Below are 19,024 nucleotides of genomic sequence, written 5' to 3' on the forward strand. Positions count from 1 at the left end.
AGTAGCAAGAGGTAGGGATTGAAATCTCTCCTCTCCTTTCTTCTTTTCCTCTCCTCTTTCCCTCTATCTGTAGAAGCACAAGCTGCTAACATTGAGGCTGAAAATGTTAACTATTTCTTAAGGGCAAGCAATGTGGTTTGTAAGAAAAAGGCCAAAACGCAGCCTGCGCAGGTGGGGAGAGCATTCCAGATAGCGAGCGGCACGGCTGTAGCAGGCAGTAACTCCTACAGGCTTTGTAGAAGCGTTCCCTTTTGTTTTGTTTGTATTCTTTTCAATGCTTCTCATCAAGTTTTTGACAGTGCTTAGACTCTTAATTTTCTCAGAGGATGTATCTAATCCAGTTCATATGAGGTTGTTTTTGGAACAGAACGGAACAGTCTTGGACGAGCTTTACACTAGCTGAAAACCTCAGCACAATGGTCTTACACATGGGACAAAATCCAGATAATCTGTCAGATGTTTACAGAGGTCACTAAAATAGAATTAAGCACTCTCTTGATTCAGGGTATTTGAAATAAAACAGATTCTCCAACTGATGTGTTATGTTCTTTATGAAGCAGTGAAACCTGTACAGCTTTAGGAAAATGTGCCCCAAACATGGGTGTGACCTGATTCCACTAAACGTGGGATTAGAAGGAGGAAGAATGGGAGAAGGTTTTGAATGCAGTCCTGCGGTTTAGGACATTCATGTTTGAAAATCTTTTCTGATCCACATTTGTCAAATAGCAGGAAAATGTCAGGTTTGGGTGAATGTGAAGGCTTTGTTTAGAAGTCTACTTACGTTTTACTTGTTCTAGTTTACCTCCATCTACGAAAAGGAGACAGACCACACCAAAAAAGATAAAATGAAAATCCTCCAATCTCCACTTTTTTCTCATCTTTATCAACAAAAGGGAGAGAAAGAGCCTCCAAGGTAGAGAATGTTGAGCTGTCGGGAAGAAAACATGAAATGAATTAAACTAGAATCCTGCAAGATAACTTAAATTCTCTGACATGCCTTCGGCCAGTACCCAGAAATCCTAAATTGCCGGAAGCAAAAAAATCTGTTGATATCATAGATCTTCATTTAATGGAAACACCTTTGGCCTCAAATCATCCCATTTTTGGAAAAGGGACCACATTCTCATTTATGAAAGCTGAAATGTGGACACCTAATAAAGTCCTGTTTGATTCCGAAGTGGAGAAATCTGGCATGTAAGCAATCTAAATTCTTAGAGTTCTCTTTCACAAGAAAAATAGGTTGGGAGATTTTCTTGTAGAACAGCTCTCTTGGGTGTAACTTAAGAAATACAGGTGTCATTCATAACATGTTTATCTCATTGTAAAATTACCCTTGTGTATACCCAGTATATTGGCCCTGCACTGTGGAAATCCCTGCTTTGGGTGAAATGCTGGCCAGGCTCCGGGCGAGGGGAGTTCTCCTCACTGAATCTAATAGGCTCCCACCACTATTCAGCTCACCCCTCCTCCCATCTCCCAACTACTATTGTTCTGGGATTGGGTATAATTAATTTTTCTAGCATTAACCCGTTCGTTGCCTTGAAATCGGAAAGTACAATAGGGGAAAAAACGTGCCACCTTCCTCCTTGTAGATCTTCAGTGTAAAAGTCTTGCACATGGAGCAAAGCCTAATGTATTCTCTGAGAGGTGCTGAGATGGGATCATATTTGCTGCAAGCACCATTCTCTTTATCTTTTTCTGGCTTTTAAGAGATGAATTATTTTATAAGGAATAAAACAGGGAGAAATATAAGTAAGGTAAAACTTATTCATGATAGCTAATGTAAGATTCTAAATTAGGAAATCTGAAGATGCTTTACTGCTTATCAGAGGTTCACTGCAAAAGCATTACCTTTGCAGCGTACATTTGTCCACAATTTACAATGTAGAAAAGATTTGGTTTTGATTTTAAGAGTCTTGAAGTGGAGTCACACTTTTATAAAAGTTCGAAAAAAAGATTCACTACTGGAAAAATAAACAATCAGATTCGTAAACTAATTTGACCTCTTCAGATTTGATGTAAATACTAGAACTGTACATGAATGTGTTTCAGCTGACAGATAGGCAAAGCAGAAAGAATAATTCAGATATGTGTATTCGAGATTAAGTGGTGGAGAGCTTAGAGAAATTAACTGTTGTATGAAGAATGGAGAAGGCACTGTAAGTTAACAGCCACTTAAAAAAATCTTCCTATTAAAACTATTGTGCTCTAGGATACCCTAACAAAGAGTAGGGGATCCTTTATCAGAGTGTTTTTATTACCTTTACTGTCTGGGGGTTCTCAACATATTCCCCAAACACAACGAAATGGACATCTGCCCTGACTAACACGTCTATCTTCAGCGAGCTCTACGTTCGGTGGGCTCATTCAAAATAATGCGGACTGCATCTGAAAACATTCAAAAACATAATGCTGTTTTCAAAGCACAGTCCCTATGGCACTAACAAAATATAACTTTCCATTTATTTTGGAAGCTGAAAATAATATTCCAATTTCAGAAGAAAGGTTTAAGTCACTTTTTCCTTTCAACATGCTCAAATCACACAGGAGATTTTCAAGCCAAACAAACTTCTAAAAACTTGTTTAAAATGAAAACCTTGCAGTTTAGTCTCAGGACATCGTTGAGAACAACAGTAGCACATCACTGGGACTTGCAGAAATACAAATGTTTAAATACTTTGGCCTTCTTGGGGGTTGCTTAAGCAAACAATATTTATAAACGGAGCACAATAATCCTTTGTGCAGCGCTTTACCTGTCGGCTAGCTCGAATAGATTGAGCTTAGAAACCCATCCATTTTACACGTCACGTCTTCCAAAGGAGGAATGTTTGGAAATTGGGGTTGCGTACACTCAGGAGCGCTTCCCAGCAGTGAAATGGAGGAGTTAACAGCAGCAACGGGACGGGGACTTTTGATGTCTTCCTTAATTCTCTTTAATTTCGGTATTGTTGTTACTCCAAATATAAGCGCATACTTTTCCCTATTAGCACACTCCCTTTACATCCCCAAAGGGCAACGTCCTAAAAACTACCCCCGGCTCTGCACAGCCCCACTTGGGATTAACCTGTTAACCATCGGCATGCTTTCCACGCAGCACAGGCACCGCGAGCGACCCTCTTGGACGAATTTCCTCACTGACCCGAGGCTCCTGGCTCTTCTTTCTCACGCCTCGCCCTGCGAGGAGCCGGCTGGGGGCACCTCGCTGCCCGAGTCCCGGGGCTGGGGGAACCCGGCCGCGTTTGGGGGCGCACCCGCGGCGGGTATGGGGCCGCCAGCGGGGCAGCCCCGGCTCCCCGGGCCCCCGGCTCCGAGGCTCCGGGGCTCGGCGAGGGAAGAGAAGCAAAGCAAAGCAAAGCAAAAAACTCACCCACCTGGGTCCGGGCTGGGGCCGGGGGGCTCCGCTCCCCGCTCACGTTGCCGGCATCTCCGCCCGCCCTTTCGGGGCTGCCGGGGAAAGGGATGGGACGGGGACGGGGGGGTCCCGCAGCCGGTCCCCGACCCCCAGGAGACTGGGACGAGGAGACGGGGGAGCACCACGCCGAGCCCCGAGCCACCTGCCGCCTCCTGCCGCTCCCGGCGGCCCGAGGATGCTCGGCCGTGCCCCGGCAGCCCGCTGAAGCCGCAGAGCCCGCGAGCCCCGGCGGCACTGGGAGCAGCGGGAGGAGCGGCGCTGGGAGGCAGCGGCCCGGCGATCCGCCTCCCGCCCCGGCCCCCTCCTCTGCCGCCGCCCGGCCTCGGGGCCGCGGCCCGGGGTGGAGTTTGCTCCTCCCTGGGGGGAGCCGGGGGGCGCCCAGGGGGCCGGGGGTTCGCGGCCGCCACCTGCGAGCCCCCCCGGCTGGTTGGGTGCAGCACAGAGACGAGCCCCCCCTTCTCGGGTATTCCCTCGGGAGGTTTCGGGGTCACCCGGAGGGTCTGGCGGGGCTGAATTAACCCCCTGACTCGTTACATTGTGTGCTCGGTCAAACGTTCCCGTTCCGTCTCGTTTTAGCCCTTGTAACTAACAGGAAGAGAGCGGTGAACCCTTGACAAATGGACTGAGCAAAAGGGTGAGGGATGAAAAGACACCATGCGGAGAAACAAATGACAACCTGTTTCCCCTAGTTCGGGAGCGGAGTGTTTGGGGAGCACTGCTGGGAGGTCATACACCTCCCAGGCATGGTAGGTACGGTCAGAAGGTTGAAAACTGAGCAGAACTTGTCATTTCTTCCATTTTAATGAAATAGCGAAAGTACAGCACGTGGCGAAACCTTGTACTGGCACGAGGAGAGGAGATGGCTTTCTAAGGGCTTTCTGGTGTGACTTCACGAGTAATCACAGCTGTGTGTTAGCAGAAAGCAATATTATAACTCCTAATGTTAAAAAGGGAAATAAAAAGAAGCTGCATTCTGGAGTTAAGCACTTTGATAACACTGCTCCCTGCTTACTTCTGTGTCACCATGCCACTCTTTGCCTTGAGATGCACAGGCAGGCATCTGCGCTCCTAAGAAATAAATGAGCACCTAAAGCTCTTACTGCTGAACATGGTGGCTGCTGCCACAGGCTGATAGTTTTGGAGGAGCCACTGGCGACATAGGAATGGGCAAATGGAAAAAAAAAAAAGTGGTTATTGTGAATCAGAAATATTCTTGTAGTTTGCACTTGAAGGCAGAGTCTGGGCTGTGCAAGCTCTGGCCCTGCCAAGGTATATGCACGCTCATGGAGAGAAGTGTACGCACCCACCCTTCGGAGTGGTGGGGCTGCAGCAACGCTGTTACTTAGCTTCTGCACTGGGTTGGGCTGTGTGGGCTCAGCTGGGGAGATACATTGCCTGCAGATAACGTATGCACTGGGATCTGCGACTGCGCCAGTCCTGTCACACTCCGCAAAGAGCCAGAGCCAGCCCGAGTCCTCCTGCTGGCACTGACTCCGGGTGCAGGGACTTGCCTAGGAGCTGCCCTTGCCTGCCAGGGACCCGCTGGGTGTGGGGTAATAGCAAATCTTCGCCAGGGTAAATCCTGCCCCAGCACCGCCCCAGGACCACTTTAAGACTGATCATGTCTCAGAAACTGGGTTCACACCCCACCAAGAAGCGGCAAAGTGAAGGGTGTAACACCGAAGGACAGCGAAGTCAAATGAGATAAAGCTCTTGTGAACGGAAAGGAGTTTGTTTCTGGGATGGTCCGGCAAGATGTGGTAGGCTCGGAACACCCCTTGACAGCTCTGAATCAAAACTAGATTGCATCGTCAGAGCTGTTTCTTGGATCTAGCGCAGCATTTACAGGTGAAGCCCTGCTCTTTTGTCCCACTCCTCACAGGAGGCTGAAGTTTTGCTGGTGGCTCCACACCTGGTAGATCTCCATCCAAATCAAAAAAGAATCCATTCCCTCCAGCATTAGTTAGAGAGAGCTAAATTGATAGACGTCAGATTTCAGAGGAGTTAACAAGACACTAAAATGCCCTCAGTAACATCATTAAAATCACATTGCTTTATAGAAAAGGGGCATTGCGTGGGCTCTCGAAATTCAGGTAAGATGTTTTGATTTTCTGAAATCCCGTGTTACTACTGCGGGTGAGGGCTGGGGTCTCTGTGCTGGGTTGTTGTTCTGTTGCTGATGTTGCTGTTTCGAAGCTGTGTTCTCTTTATGGCTGGCAGTGGGCAAAGTGAGTGTTCATATGGTGCACATTTCAAAAGGCATTAAGCTTCCTGGGGAATATCTGTTGTCCTCAACAACTACTTAAGACCAAATACACAGTTTGCAATTCTGTCTAGTAAGGAAAAGAGATTGCAGATCTTTGTGGGTAGGAATCCACGGGTCCTTGTACAGAGGCTCCAGAGTTTTATGGCATCTATGTGACTTTGGTAGGCACAGCCTGGTGCTTGTCAGAGCTCAGTTTTGCTGCCTGGGCATCCTCCAGAACCACTTACCTGCCACAGCTGTCAACCCTTCTCAGACTTCCCTAGACCATATCCATCCCCTGCATGGTCTCCTCTGTGTGGTACAAAGTCCAGTGTGCATGGATAAGGACAACAGTAGTCATTGTAGTACTCTTTATGCATAGTCAGCATAATAGTAATGAGAAATTAAATATTTTCTATAGTCTGTGACCCGAACTCTTTTTCAGAGAGGTTCTTTGAAGAGAAATTGCTTGTTTGGCCTGGAGAGTGCCTTGTGAAGGTCACTGCAGATGCCAGCACTTTACAGTGCATTCTGCGAGGCTGGTTCAGAGGTGATGGTACCTGGCAGCTTCTGAAGATACTAATTCAGGTGTAAGACCTTTGCTGAACATCAAACTACACAAAAGGGAGACCTTTTCCCACTCTTTAGCAGACCTAGATTGGAGAGAATTGGCTGAAAGAGCCTTTCCCTGGGACTGGGGACTCTGCGGATGGGCAAGACAGTGGAAACCTGGCCCTGGCCGTGTGGCCCAGGCTCACCGCTAGTCCTGGTCCTGCTCCTCAGGGAGCTGGGCAGCATGCCTGGGGCGTCCCTGCAGGCGGTTGAGTGATGACCTGCTTCAGGCAGGTACAGAGCCTGCCTCCGTTTCTTGCCATACATCTCCACGGTTGTCGGTGCAGAGGGCAATGTGACACACGCTGGGTGTTGTGCGGGAATGAAATGATCGCAGGTGGCCTCTTGGTGAGTAACCCTTGCTGAGCTTGCTGAGCTTGCTGATGCCATTGGATGTGGGTAAAGCTGCACCCATGCCTGAGCCCTTCCTCGTTTCTCAGCTCCGTCAAAGTATCACTGAGGAGTAAGTACGATTAAATTCGGTACCCTTTGTGTCTTGCCGCAGCCCACTATGCTTTGCCGGGTGTTGCAGCCAATGCAGCCCTGACTTAGGGAGCCTGTCTTATTCCCTGCAGAGCACAACGCTGCCACGACTGAGGAAACACCTTGCCCTGTGCTCTTGCTCAGCAGTGGGCTGTGACTGAAGTTTCTGAAGGTGAGGGCTGCTGCACACGTAGGACACAGAGAGCTCCAGAGGAGCATCAAATACATAGTTGTTACCCTTCACGCTGTCGGGCAGAGCTCACTGTTTAAATGTGCTTAGTGTCCTGGTGACTGGAGAGGAAAGAATTGCTCCCAGCAGTGGGCATTAGGGATTCAAGGATGCCCTAAGTTTTTAAGAGCACAGAAATTTAGCCATGTAATTCTCATTAGAGGTAATAGAACTTGAACAGCTAATGAAGTGTGACCCTGACAGTAGAAGTCCATCTCCTCGTGCTGTGCCTTGCAGTGACTTAACAGTACACGGGTATCCTACTATTAGTTCTCAGTTCTTGTGAGGGAAAAAAGCAAGATAAAAGACTCATGCCAATGCTAACATATTTATGCACCATACAAAATGGTGCTCTCTTAACTGGATTAGATATGGAGTTTTGAGAGACAGTAGACGTGATACAACTTCCATTTACCTCCCTGTCTTTTTTTTTTCTTTCCTTTCAAGAAAAAAATAATTATCTATGGTCAATTTTTCAATTCTGAATATGTGTGAAAAGAAGTTCTTAAACTAATGAATATCTTAGTTTTTACATTCCTATAAATTCTTTTGAGCCCTTTGGAAAATGTATCTTAAAATGCTAAATATTATTCCCAGGATTTTATAATAATCTCTAAATTACTTTTTGTGGTTTGGATCAGCCCTGCAACTATCATACTGGGAATACAGTCTGGATGTTCATCAAGCAGTCTCCACATACGCTGTTAAACAAAAAGGACTTCAGATGTGCATGATTTTGTGATTATGGCATAGGATGGTCATGAGCATTCTCCACCCTCCTGTTCATTCTGTTGCACTGACTTCATCTGTGGTGGGGTTTCAGTCCTCTAACACTAGAAATTAATTTACTTATTTAGCAGAGACAGATGGAGTTAGTAAATCTGAGATCCTTGAATGCAGTTTGCTAAAAAACAACAGCAACATTACGTAAGACATCAAATTGCAGTCCAGTTCCTCCTTACCTTGATGCTGACGTGTTCCTCTGAGACTGAAGAGTAGGTGGAAGTCTTTCAATGTTCTGTCAAAAAATGCAAATAAAATACACATTTCTAAATCTCACTTCCAGATACAGAGGTGAACAGAGAGTCACAACAGTTGCCAGTAACCAATATGAAAATGCAGGAGAAGAGAACCACCAGTTTTTCATCCTGTCCTAGAGCAGATGATGCTTTGCTAGGTGGGGTGTTGAGAACAGCACTGTACAGGTAAAGAACCAACAGACGTGCGCTCAGAGGTGAGGAGGCTCACCTGAATTTTGCGTTGATCTCAAAGTGTTCACCTGCAGCTGTTTCTAATCTAATCTAATCCAATCCAATCCAATCCAATCTAGATATTTTTATATTTCTATTTCTATAACCACAGCAGTGTGCAGAGCTGTGACAATAATCCTGTAATTCTCTTATACCTTTACCTTTCAAAGAAAATCAGCAAGACAATTGGTAGCAATCCATGTTTTTTTGTATGTTCGTGAGCTGCATATAAAATATCCTTCACCACAGTGCGTCAAAGCATCAGTACTCAGTGGTTTACTGAGAGTGAAATAGTAATGAAAAATTTCAGTGTCATCACCAAGATATGTAGAAGCAATTATTACTCAAACTTTCAAATGAGCCCAAGGAATCGACATGAACTACAATGAAATTGTGAAAGTGCTGATCTTCGTGACATTCCCAGAATGTCTTCGTGTCTGTCCTGTCTTGAGATTTCCCAATTCAAGATGGGAAATTCTTGACCAGATACATCTTACTGTCAGGGGTGCTTTGTAACCTCTTGACAGAAACCACTGATTTCTTATTCATCTCTTTTGTGTGCTTATCCATCTAATTTACTTGCTTGTTTATTTGTTTTTTTTATTTAAGAAAATTATTAGTCGTGTCAGACTCGGCTTTTTCTCACTTTCTAGTATTAAGAACAGTAATGGATTTCTTTTGCATTATTTAATCTTGTAATGGGTGTTGAAGGCATAGCACTGATAAAGCAGTTGAAAACAGAGCTCTAAATCCCTAGCTGATCCCACATATTTCAGCAAACTAAAAGGGGTGTTCTTTTGTGCTTGATTTGGACATCAAGTCCAACTCTTCATTCCAAACGCCCATCTATAACTCTTGTATGGACAGCATTTTGGGGATGAAGCCTGCACAGCATACCGTTTCTGCTTCTCCCGAAGTGTAATGCTGTATGGCATTCAATAGTGTCTCGGTGACTGTTTCAGTACGTGAAAAGAAGCATAAAACAATCCTTGGAAGTGATCGTTCCAGAGTTCTGGGAGGAGCTTCACCTTGATTGTTTTTTCAGTACCTCAGTCTTGAAAAGAGCCAGAAGAGGTATAGCTCACATAAAACAACAGATGCCATTGGAATTATTGACTAGAATCCCACTTGGTACAAATGTGCAGGCGTTTAAAAGAATCCCAGTGATTTGTGCTTGCTGAGGATCTATGAGGTCTGTAGGAGAGAAGCAGTTACGAATCTTACAGATTGATCATACCACGATAAAACTTCACTTGCTGATGTGTTGCTCTACAGCTGAGATCCACCAGAAAAGCCCTCTTCGGTCCAGTTTTCCAAGGCGTGACAGAGGGAGTCGAGGCAGACTGAATGAGGCTCCCTTTGCAATTCAAATACACTTTTGTACAACCATGATTAGTGCCGCTAATCTTGCCTTGGTGAGCCAAAGACAATAACAAGGAGGTTACCGAACACCTCGGGTATTATGTAATTCTTTTCCTCTGAAACTTGCTGGTATGGGATTGCTTTTGAAACCCATTAGTAAAACTGATTTTGCCAAATGAGCCTTCTCTGGGGAGAACAAAGTCAAATGTGTGCCAGCATGGAGCCAGAGCCTGCCAGGGGCTCAGCGCTCGCAAATCCCATTGCTACCAGTGAGACTTGAGGATGCGAAGTCCTTCCTGTAACTGAGCCCAGCTGTAAAATGAACTAATAGCTGTGAACCTGTCTCCCACGCCGATAACAGCAGATTGTGTGTTTGCTTGTAACAGCCCCTAATGCATCGGACTTGCACTAAACTGCAACACCAGTCTGCTTGCTTCTGACTGCCTGCTTCGGAAGAGCCATGCTGTCCTCTTGTAGCAGCTGTCTGACCACAAGGGGTACTCACCAGCAGGGATTTAGGCCAGTGGGAGCTGTGGGAGCCCTTGTCTCTCTTGTCCAGGGCATAAAGCTGGTCTTGAACCTGTCTTCACTGGAGGATGGTGATTCTTTCACATGAACAGACTTGCAGAAAGAGGGAAAAAATAGCTGAGCTTTCACAAAAAGCCACAATGAGTGTTCAGCAAAGGATGGGTAGAGTGGAAATTTCCAAGAGGATACAGCTGAAATTGGAAATGTCTCTTTGAGAACAATTATCTACAGAAGGAGTTTAAAATAAGGAAAGGGGGGATTTCCTTTAATCATTAAAAAAATCAGTATAAAACACATGGAGAAAATAAACAAACAGTGAAGACACTGTTGCTAGTGGGCTGGCTTTTAAAGTATTAATAGAACCTCACAGAACAAGAGTTTCTTTTATTCTTTTTATCCCAGCTCCCTGCTTGCAAGGTTCTTGTGTGAACATGCAGCAGTTTCCAAGGCTGTGAAATTATCAGACCTGGACTGATGCCAGTACAAACCAATTTATTGGGGTCCAGCAATTAACTAAAACCTAGAAAGCTTGATTAATTGTGGCACTGCTCAGCAGGGAACATTCAAGAAAAAAAAAATCAGGACTAAACTCCATGCAGTGTCTCTGTTCCATATCCCAATTTACACTATACGTAAAGAAAGTTTCCTCTCTCTAACTACCCTCAGTACATTTTTTTTACGCCGCGTACAAAGAATAATTACAATGCCATTTGAGAAAATGTTATTTCCTGGCTCTCTAGATAATCATTTCATAATAGCTCTTATCCAGTTATAATTTTTTGATGTTAAATTCCTATCTTATTCTAACCCACACAATAGGATGTATTATTTTAAAACATTGTTTTGTTAAGCTTCTCTCCGGAGGGACGTGCGGAGAATCCAGCACTGCTCTGCTTCTTTATTTTTCCTCTAGCATTGATGTGTGCAAGAAAAGTGAGGGCTTGGTAGAATTATTTAGGATACAAAAACCAACCAAACAAAGAAGTTGAGCAGCTAAGAACCAATTTACTAGGGCACAATATGCTGGCTGAAATGAAATCTGGCACTCTGAGGGGACAGACAAGAGCTTTTACAACTGAGGTATTTAAAAGCTGAATTACAAATGTCTTACATGCTGTAAGAAGCAGTTACAAGGTGTAATTAAGGTGTTAGCTGATTTCATTATGATAGTGTTAACAAATAGTGTCCACATAAGGTGTTTTACTGTAGGGCTTATCATAAAACCCTATGCATAAAGCAGAATTTTAAAATCCCATTTCTAGTTGCCTCAGTCATACGTTAATCACTTTTAGTATAGATTTTATGGCAAGAAAGTAAATATCCCAGCTCAATGCAATGCTCTGCTGCAGTGTATTATAACGGATAATACAAAACATCGGATCTAGCAATTCATCTTAATGCTTCCTACATCAAAATAATTCAGGGACTAGTAATGGAAAAAAGCTGTCAGAGGATAAAAAAGCAGTGGTAAAAAAATAGTTACTCCTACCCAATGAAAAAGAAAAGAAAGATGCATGCAAACATTTTTAGCTTTTCAACATCATTTTATATCCTAATCTGCATCCAACTGCAACAGTGTCACATTCTCAGATTCAAAGAGTGCAATCCACAGACAGGGCTAAATCACATTAGGCACTGGTGATAATAGAGCCCGTGCATGCATGACAGCCAGGCAAGGCATCTAGCTGGGGCTGTAGGGTGACAGGGGCCATTCAGTGAGGTAGGAAGGGCTGTCTCCTCCAATTTCACTGTATTTATTGGGGATTTAATGTATTTTTTAAAAGATATTTGCAGTGGAAATCGGTTTGTCGGAGGTCATCTAATTGAATCTACAGCCCTGGCAACCCTTCACAAAGGCTGCCAGAAATGACCGAGTTGCTAATGTTCAACTGTGAATACCCAGCAGGGGTCCTCCGCAGGGCTGAATACAGTCAATTATGTTATTTTTCTAAATATTAGTGACTCAGCTGTCTCTGCTTGTGAAGAGTTGCCAGGGTCACAGATACAATCAGACAGATCCTCCCCCCCCTTTGCTTCCAGGAGATGGGGAGAAGCTTTTAAGAATCGCGTTGAATCATCCCAAAGCAGAGGGAAGGGTTCTTGCAGGGCAGCGCTCCTGCTCCACGCTGGTTGCCTGCAAGCCTGTGGGTTTGTGGGGTCACTCCCCTCCTTCCAGCGGGCCAGACAGGGCAACGTGTCATTGTTTGGGGGGAGTGCTGTCGTGCACAAGCAGGCTCACTGAGGTCTGGGAGGTAAAATGTGAATTTCACTGCTTAGCTCAACGGGCATTAGGGCTGAGATCTGACAAAAGATACAGGCGCCATCAGCTTGTGTCTTCCCTTTAAAGCTGTTTGTTTTTTCTCTCTCCTCCTTCTCCCCTCCCATCGTGCTCCAGATACCTCTCTGTAAGGAACATTTTTTATGTACATAACAGTTCAGTTTCACATTCTCCTCTGCAGATTTGTCAGCGAGGAATACAGCGTGGTGGTAAGGAGAGCTCAGAAGTAGGTCCTGAGCAGCATCCACTGCCCAGAGCCTCTGCAGCTGAGCCTTGCAGCAGCCCTGCTTCTTTGCCCCTTCCACAGAACTCTGCAAGTATTTCAGTTTTTGATTGCACCTTCCTTAGTTTTTGCCACAAAGGCTCTTTTCCAGAGCCCAGCCTCCTCCAGCAACAGCATCCCTATTCTTGTGGTCCACAGCCCAGCTCTTCTTATCTGATCAACAGCATTTGGCAGGAGGAAAAAATCCTTCCAGAGCATTTGAGTGCCAGTGCATCGTTTTGGCCCAAGTTTGGGGTAGTGCTTTGAAGTTGGCAAAGTTTCCTAATTTACTGCTGTTAAATTTTATCCAACTTTAGGAAAATTATGTGATTGTGGCCAATTCCCAGCTCTTCTAAATCTACTGCAAATACTTTGCCAGCATGTGTCCAAGTATAATCCAGTTCTGATGTCTTTAATGCTGATACACACAATTTCCCTATAAGTACCTTCAGGCATGGCATCTGAACTGCAGTGGACAGTTCAGCATCCAGCTGTCTGGGGCCCAGCTCGCAGGAGGTGAAACCTTTACTCCTTTGGCTCCCTGTCCCTCTGGGCACTGGGAAGCCCAGTCTGGGTCTCTAGTGAGCACTGCTGGTGCATCTCTGACCCGCTGAACGTAGGCAGTATTTTGTATGGGATGTCAGCATTCCCTTGGAATGAGCACAGGATTGAGAGTCAGGCAATGTCTTTTACTATTTGCCTTCAGTACATTTTGCATTGGGGTACTGGTGTGCCAGGTGTGCTAGAAAGACAGGAGCCAAATCAAACTGCAGAAGTGAAGTTGAAAATGCTTCAGTAGTGCAGAGAACTTGACTTTGAAGAGTTGATGCTGTTGAAAGGGTGCCTTTGTATCTTGCTCATGCTGTAAAAACAGGGAGGAAACCAAGCCACCCTCTGCTAAAGCTGGAGTTTCCCCTGGCTAGAGCTCCCCTAGGGACAAAGAAAATAACCCAGCAAGGCAGAGGAGGCTCGGTGTGTTTAGACAGCCTTTCCTCTTCTGATCTGCGGGTGCCTCTCAGGAGGAGGAATTCCCTGGGAAGGTTTTGATGTCTGGCTAATTCCCAAGGCCAATGTCTCCCTTCTGTAGGAGGAAATGGTTTGGGGCAGCAGCTGTGGTACTCTAAACCAAAGAGCAGGTGGTTTCCTCAATGTTTTCCTTTTTTGATTTTGTCTTCCCCCCACATTTCTGTCAAGATGGGCAGATACACAGTGTAAAACTGTCCTCAGGCTGAATATGAGGGCTCCATTGTGCGAAACTGGAAGCCTGATGTTACTGATGGTGCCAAGTTATGTGTGACCTGTTCTGGTTGCAGGAACGGTTAGGTCAGCAGCAGCTTGTCTTGCACTCCAGCTCATCCAAATATGTATCAGTGGGAACTGATACAAATGGTGATTTCCATTGCTACGAGCAGAACATACAGCAGTGAGAGGAGTGTTTCCAGCTTCTGGTTCAGCACGTGCACCTTGCTTTTTGTTGACCCTGGCACCAGTTCTCCAGGTTCTCTTGTTTCTCTGTTATTATTCAACGACATTCAGTAACTTAAACCGTTAGCCGAATTGTGCCGATAGCAAACATGGTTTGTCAGTGTGCTCGTCTTGGTTTGTAGAGGGAGAATTACCTGCTGATCGTGTCACCACGGAGCTCTGCCCTCTTCTGTGCATTCAGAAACACAAATATCGTTCCTTTTTGTCACAAGAGGTTTTGCACTCCAACTTTGTGGCTAGGGTAAACAAGTAGGAAATTTTTCACCCCACTTTACTCAAACTCATTAATGCCAGCAATCGATTGCTTTTTGGTTCTTCAGTGCCACTGCTTTGATAAGCCAACAGAACTGGCTAAAGGAATAATTACAAGTATCTGGTTGCGTGATTTAAGGGTAAGAAAATTATTGTCTGGCAGTAGAGTGAAAGCAAAATGATTGTTTGCTGGTGCAGCACCCTTAAAAATGCTTCCCATTTGGATCCAGCTGCATTATGAAGAGGTTGAAGGCACTGCCAAAACGTGCGTGCCCCATCTGGTAACAGGGGCATCAGCCCCTAGCTCGTCCAGTGGATTTGTGGCTGGCACTGATAACTGCTCTTACACCACACTGTCTTATCTCCAGGAACTGGAAAACTCGTGGACATTTCACGTTATCTTTTTTTAGAAATGGAGAAACTGAGACACAGTAAGAGGAAATGCTTTGGGGGCAGTTACCATCGGGCTGAGAGGAGAGTTACAGTAGCTCCTGTCTCCTGAGTTCGGCGTGGTGTACTACCAACAGAGTGATATTTCTGCTCAGTAAATATGCTCTTTCTTGTACTTAGGCATTCCTTCAGGTATTTCAGGTCCCAGGAGGATACAGATCTCCCTCAGGTACAAAATGGTGAGATCACACACGTGAGGTCACAGTGTTATTATTCTTCTACCACGGGCCCTTAAAAGAGAAGGGAGCAGGAGCAGATATTAAAAAACACACAACAACAAAAAAACAACACTACCCCCTCCCCAAACTGGGGAAAAGTTTTAAAAGAGCCAATCCTCTGTTTGCTTTTCCTTCTACAGGCCACCTTCCAAATGTACACAAGGGTAACTCTGTTACAAGGCATGGATTAGCAGGAAGGTTCTCTAAAGGAGACCTGTTGGAGTTATCTTTAATATTAAAAGCAGAGTGTTTGTTTTCTTTAATATGGAGGGCAGCACCAATAAAAACACCAGGCAAAGAGGCCAGTATTACTAGCTCCATGTCTGCTTTTATCTCGGAGTGGAGTTATAGTAGAATGATTTTTGCTTGGAAACTTTAAAGCCGGACTGCATCCTTTCATGCTGAAATCATATCTCCTGCAAGGATTATTGGAGGATATAATGTTTCCTTCAGCTTCTTATTTTCTCCAGTCCTGAACTTGGACTCCTGACCTTAACTTTTCTCTGGTTATGACCGTGCGTTGGCCTTCAATTGAATAGCTGAGCTTTTTACAATCAGATCAGATCCTGCTCTTGTAATTTCAGACTCATTTTGTGACATCGATATTGTAGATCTTAATTAAAAAGTCAAACATTTTATATCTCAGGTAATGGCCATACAGGAACTACCCGGTTTTGCTCCCATGTGTGTAACCATCCAAAACATTCGGTGTGTGTGACTGAAGTGAGGGGAGCCATGCGTGGTCTGTCTGCAGGCCCCTTTTCCTCTTTGTGTTCTTTCTCCAGCATGGCTCTGCACCTGTGGTGTGCTGCGTGCGGTCACAAAGAGCAGCCGGTGAGTGGCAGGTAATTCACACTTGGTGTTGGCTGAGTCTGGAGCCACTCATTAGTTGAAACAGCTAATCAGGCAGAAATCTGTGGGGCTCTGCAGTTAATTACAGGGCAGGGTTAGATGGTAGGTAGTAAAAATATCTGGAACTTGGCTTTACCAATGTCTCTTGCTAGCACCAGCGAGGGCTAATTGTGCTGGACTGTCTGTGTAGATAAGGTTAGATGTACTATTCAGTGAAATACTGAATCTGGACATCCTTCTGTTCATGGGACTGGTGGCTTTTATTCATTTATTTATTTAAAGTTGCTCATAATTATCTGGATATAATGTGCCTTGTGCTTTCTCTCACTGAAGAGACCCCAAGGAGGCTGTGTTTTGGTCGTGCAGCTACAAAGCCAGCTTGATTGTACAGCTACAGATCTTCTAGCCAGTTGTCACTGTCACAACTACTTCAGGGACATTTCTCAGTTGCATGAGTGTGAAAGTAAGGAAAACCAGGCATCTCTGCTCTACCCTCCTATAAAACCTTCACTTTCTGTAAGTAAGCCACAGCCTGTTAGTTAGGGTTAGTTAGCGTTGCCTTCTGGTGAGGGTGGGTATTTTCAGAAACACAAATTCAGAGAAGGTTACTTAGTGGAGTCTATCAGGTTGATTAAATTATTTTCCAGAACACAAGTTATCCCTGAAGAAACAGGATCAATAGCAAAGATTTGTCTCTGAAAAGAGCGGACATAATCTTCACTCTGAGTGAGTTTGATGACAGAAGTGTCCCTGGTATAAATGGAGACAGAATCAGTATCTACCAAGGAGCATCAGCGTGCCGGGTTACCGCTGTGTGAATTACCTGTACAGATGAGGACAGTTTGTTGGATTGTCACAGATACAAATGATGAAAAAAAAATGGGAAAAAAATAGCAACAAAGGGATGTGTTTTACAAATCCGTTTATGCCTTTTGATTAAAACCAGACTGTAAACCAATTATCTTACACGAGCTATCCTCTTAGGCTTAAAACTTCATAGGAGGAATTACCTTGACTGATACACTTGTTGTATTTATTTGTGTAGCCTGCTGGTGGTTGTAAAAGTATAACAGGCAGAGCTGTAATTCACTGTCCTGAAAAAGTAACTTATTAAACAAACAACATGGAAAAAGAAACTCTTCAGGCAATAAAGGGAGGCATTAACCATTACTAATTAGAACTGAACTTGCAGATATGCTGTTCTTATTAGTCTAAAAGTAGGAAACACTGCCCCCTAGTGGTAGGAAGGAAGTACTGCTGGAAATGGTTGCACAATTATTTATTCGCATTGTGTGCATTGTGATGGATGTCTTTTTTGCTAGCAATTAATAGCAGCACAGAGTGTGCAAGGCCCGGAGGTATGCCCTGTTGTTGAACACCAACCAAAGGAGTTTGAAAAGCAAAGCCAGCAGCAGTCAGAGGTGGTTTATTTTCAGAACATGCCAAAAGGTACCGAACTTGATGCTGACATCTTTTGTACCCCGCTGCATTCCATGCTTACATGTCGGTGCTGTTACACTCACAGTCTGTCCCCCGGTACTGGCAGAAAATAATTAACCTTCAGTTCCCATTGGAGCTGAAAACTGGCTGGGGTGCGTTCCTGCAGGTACGCACGAGCAGAGAGCAGACAAAATGCTCCATTCTTCCTAACGTCTCGGGAGCCAAGCTTCCTCGCTGCCTTTGGCCGGCGGCCCTTTTGGGTCTCAGGCACCGCTTTGGAGAAGCTTGCTTCTTTTTCTCTGCGCGGCCCTGGGCTGTGGATAGTCTGAGGATTCAGGCTTCAGGGCTGCATAGTTTGCCTGCAAGAAACTCTTTCTCGCTTAAAAAATGAGGAGTTGTTTTCTGCTCCTTATCCTAATGGATCTAACTGCCCTGTGTTAGAGGATGCTCAGACTATTTTCACATGGATTTGTGTGGCTTCTTGTAGATCTTCCTGAAATCATTATTCTGCCAATACAGTATTTTCTGTCGATGGTTGTATTTTCTGTCTCGGCCCTGGTGTGTGACAATTGATTGCCTTCAAATAGGAAGGGAAGGGAGTTTGGTGGGAATGCTGCTCGGGTTTGGCTACGCAATGATACCCTTTCTGTACCTGCTCCTGGAAGGTCCTGAAGTCTGACACTTCTGAATTATCCCGGCACATCCTGTAGAGATAGTGTAAGCCTGGAAGACTTGCTACTGATTGTCTGGATTGTATCTGCTTAGACAGCAGGCCCCTGGGGGATTTATGTCTTAACTCCTGGATATACAGTATTCAGTGTAATGGGACATATTTGGTGTAGATGTGTTGCCTCCTAAGAATTTTTCTGCTGTAAAGAAGGGCCAGCACACGTTATATTAGCAGAAGAGGCTCAGAAGGTGTAACTGTAATAATCATGATTAATTTTCCTCTGCCACTCTCAGAGGAGAGAAGAGAACGGAGCAGAACCTTTCAGCAGCATGCTGTCTGCCATCTCACCGTTACTTTCGGCCTCACTTCTGTGCTCACAGCTTTCTGCAGTCACAGTGGGTTTGTTTGTGGTCAGTGTAAATCTTGCACTAAGAGCTCTGGGAGGCCTTCAGCTGAAAACCCATCCCAAATCCTCCATGGAGGCTTCTCAGGAGAAGAGTTCAACCTGTCTGAACATTTACACGGACACTTTGTCTGGACCTTTCTCTTTCTTCGTAGTCTCCTCCCTGCCTTGGTGCATCCTTACAAAGCTTTAGAGCAGGACTTTCTTTGGAAATGTCTGTGGAGATCTCCTATGGAAACTCATGCGTTGCTAGCCATCAATTTACTCCGCTAACTTAACAAGCAGATGTTTGGCTACAGCACTGGCCAAAGTAAAAGAAGTGGCAGTGAATAAAAGCACCATTTTTCATTAAGAATATCAGTAGCGTGATATAAAAATTGCCAAGTTTTGAGGAGAAACAGTCTTCTTCATTTTTCTTTTGTAATTGCCTCAAATATAGCAGAGTGGCTTTTTACTTCGAGTTTGTGGTTTTTAAGAGCATTCATTTCCTTTGGGAATTTGTCTCTGTTTTATTAACAGCAGATTGTTTTTTCATATTGCAACATTTATGGGGGGGAAATCTGTAATTTTTATCCATACTGACATTATTTTAC

At 44.8% G+C, this 19,024-nt stretch overlaps 2 protein-coding genes across 5 annotated transcripts in view; one reads left to right on the forward strand and one right to left on the reverse strand.

The window, feature by feature from the left end:
- CHRDL1 (chordin like 1) overlaps window positions 1–3,929 on the reverse strand; it is a 61,457-nt gene extending 57,528 nt beyond the window's left edge. The window contains exons 1-2 of one of the 4 annotated variants that reach the window (XM_083797404.1): window positions 3,372–3,929; window positions 782–928 (exon numbers count right to left, since the gene is read on the reverse strand). In XM_083797404.1, coding sequence (XP_083653530.1) covers window positions 782–878 — 97 coding nt within the window. In that variant the 5' untranslated portion in view covers window positions 879–928; window positions 3,372–3,929. Of the gene's footprint in view, window positions 1–781; window positions 929–2,261; window positions 3,313–3,367 lie in introns of those variants that run through there. The other 3 variants (XM_083797401.1, XM_083797403.1, XM_083797402.1) reach the window with 3 other exon arrangements.
- The window catches only part of PAK3 (p21 (RAC1) activated kinase 3), a 180,396-nt gene that overhangs the window by 32,545 nt on the left and 128,827 nt on the right, over window positions 1–19,024 (forward strand). The window lies entirely within an intron of this gene.

The sequence above is a fragment of the Anser anser genome, assembly GCF_964211835.1.
Source record: "Anser anser genome assembly, chromosome: 13".
NCBI lineage: Eukaryota > Metazoa > Chordata > Aves > Anseriformes > Anatidae > Anser > Anser anser.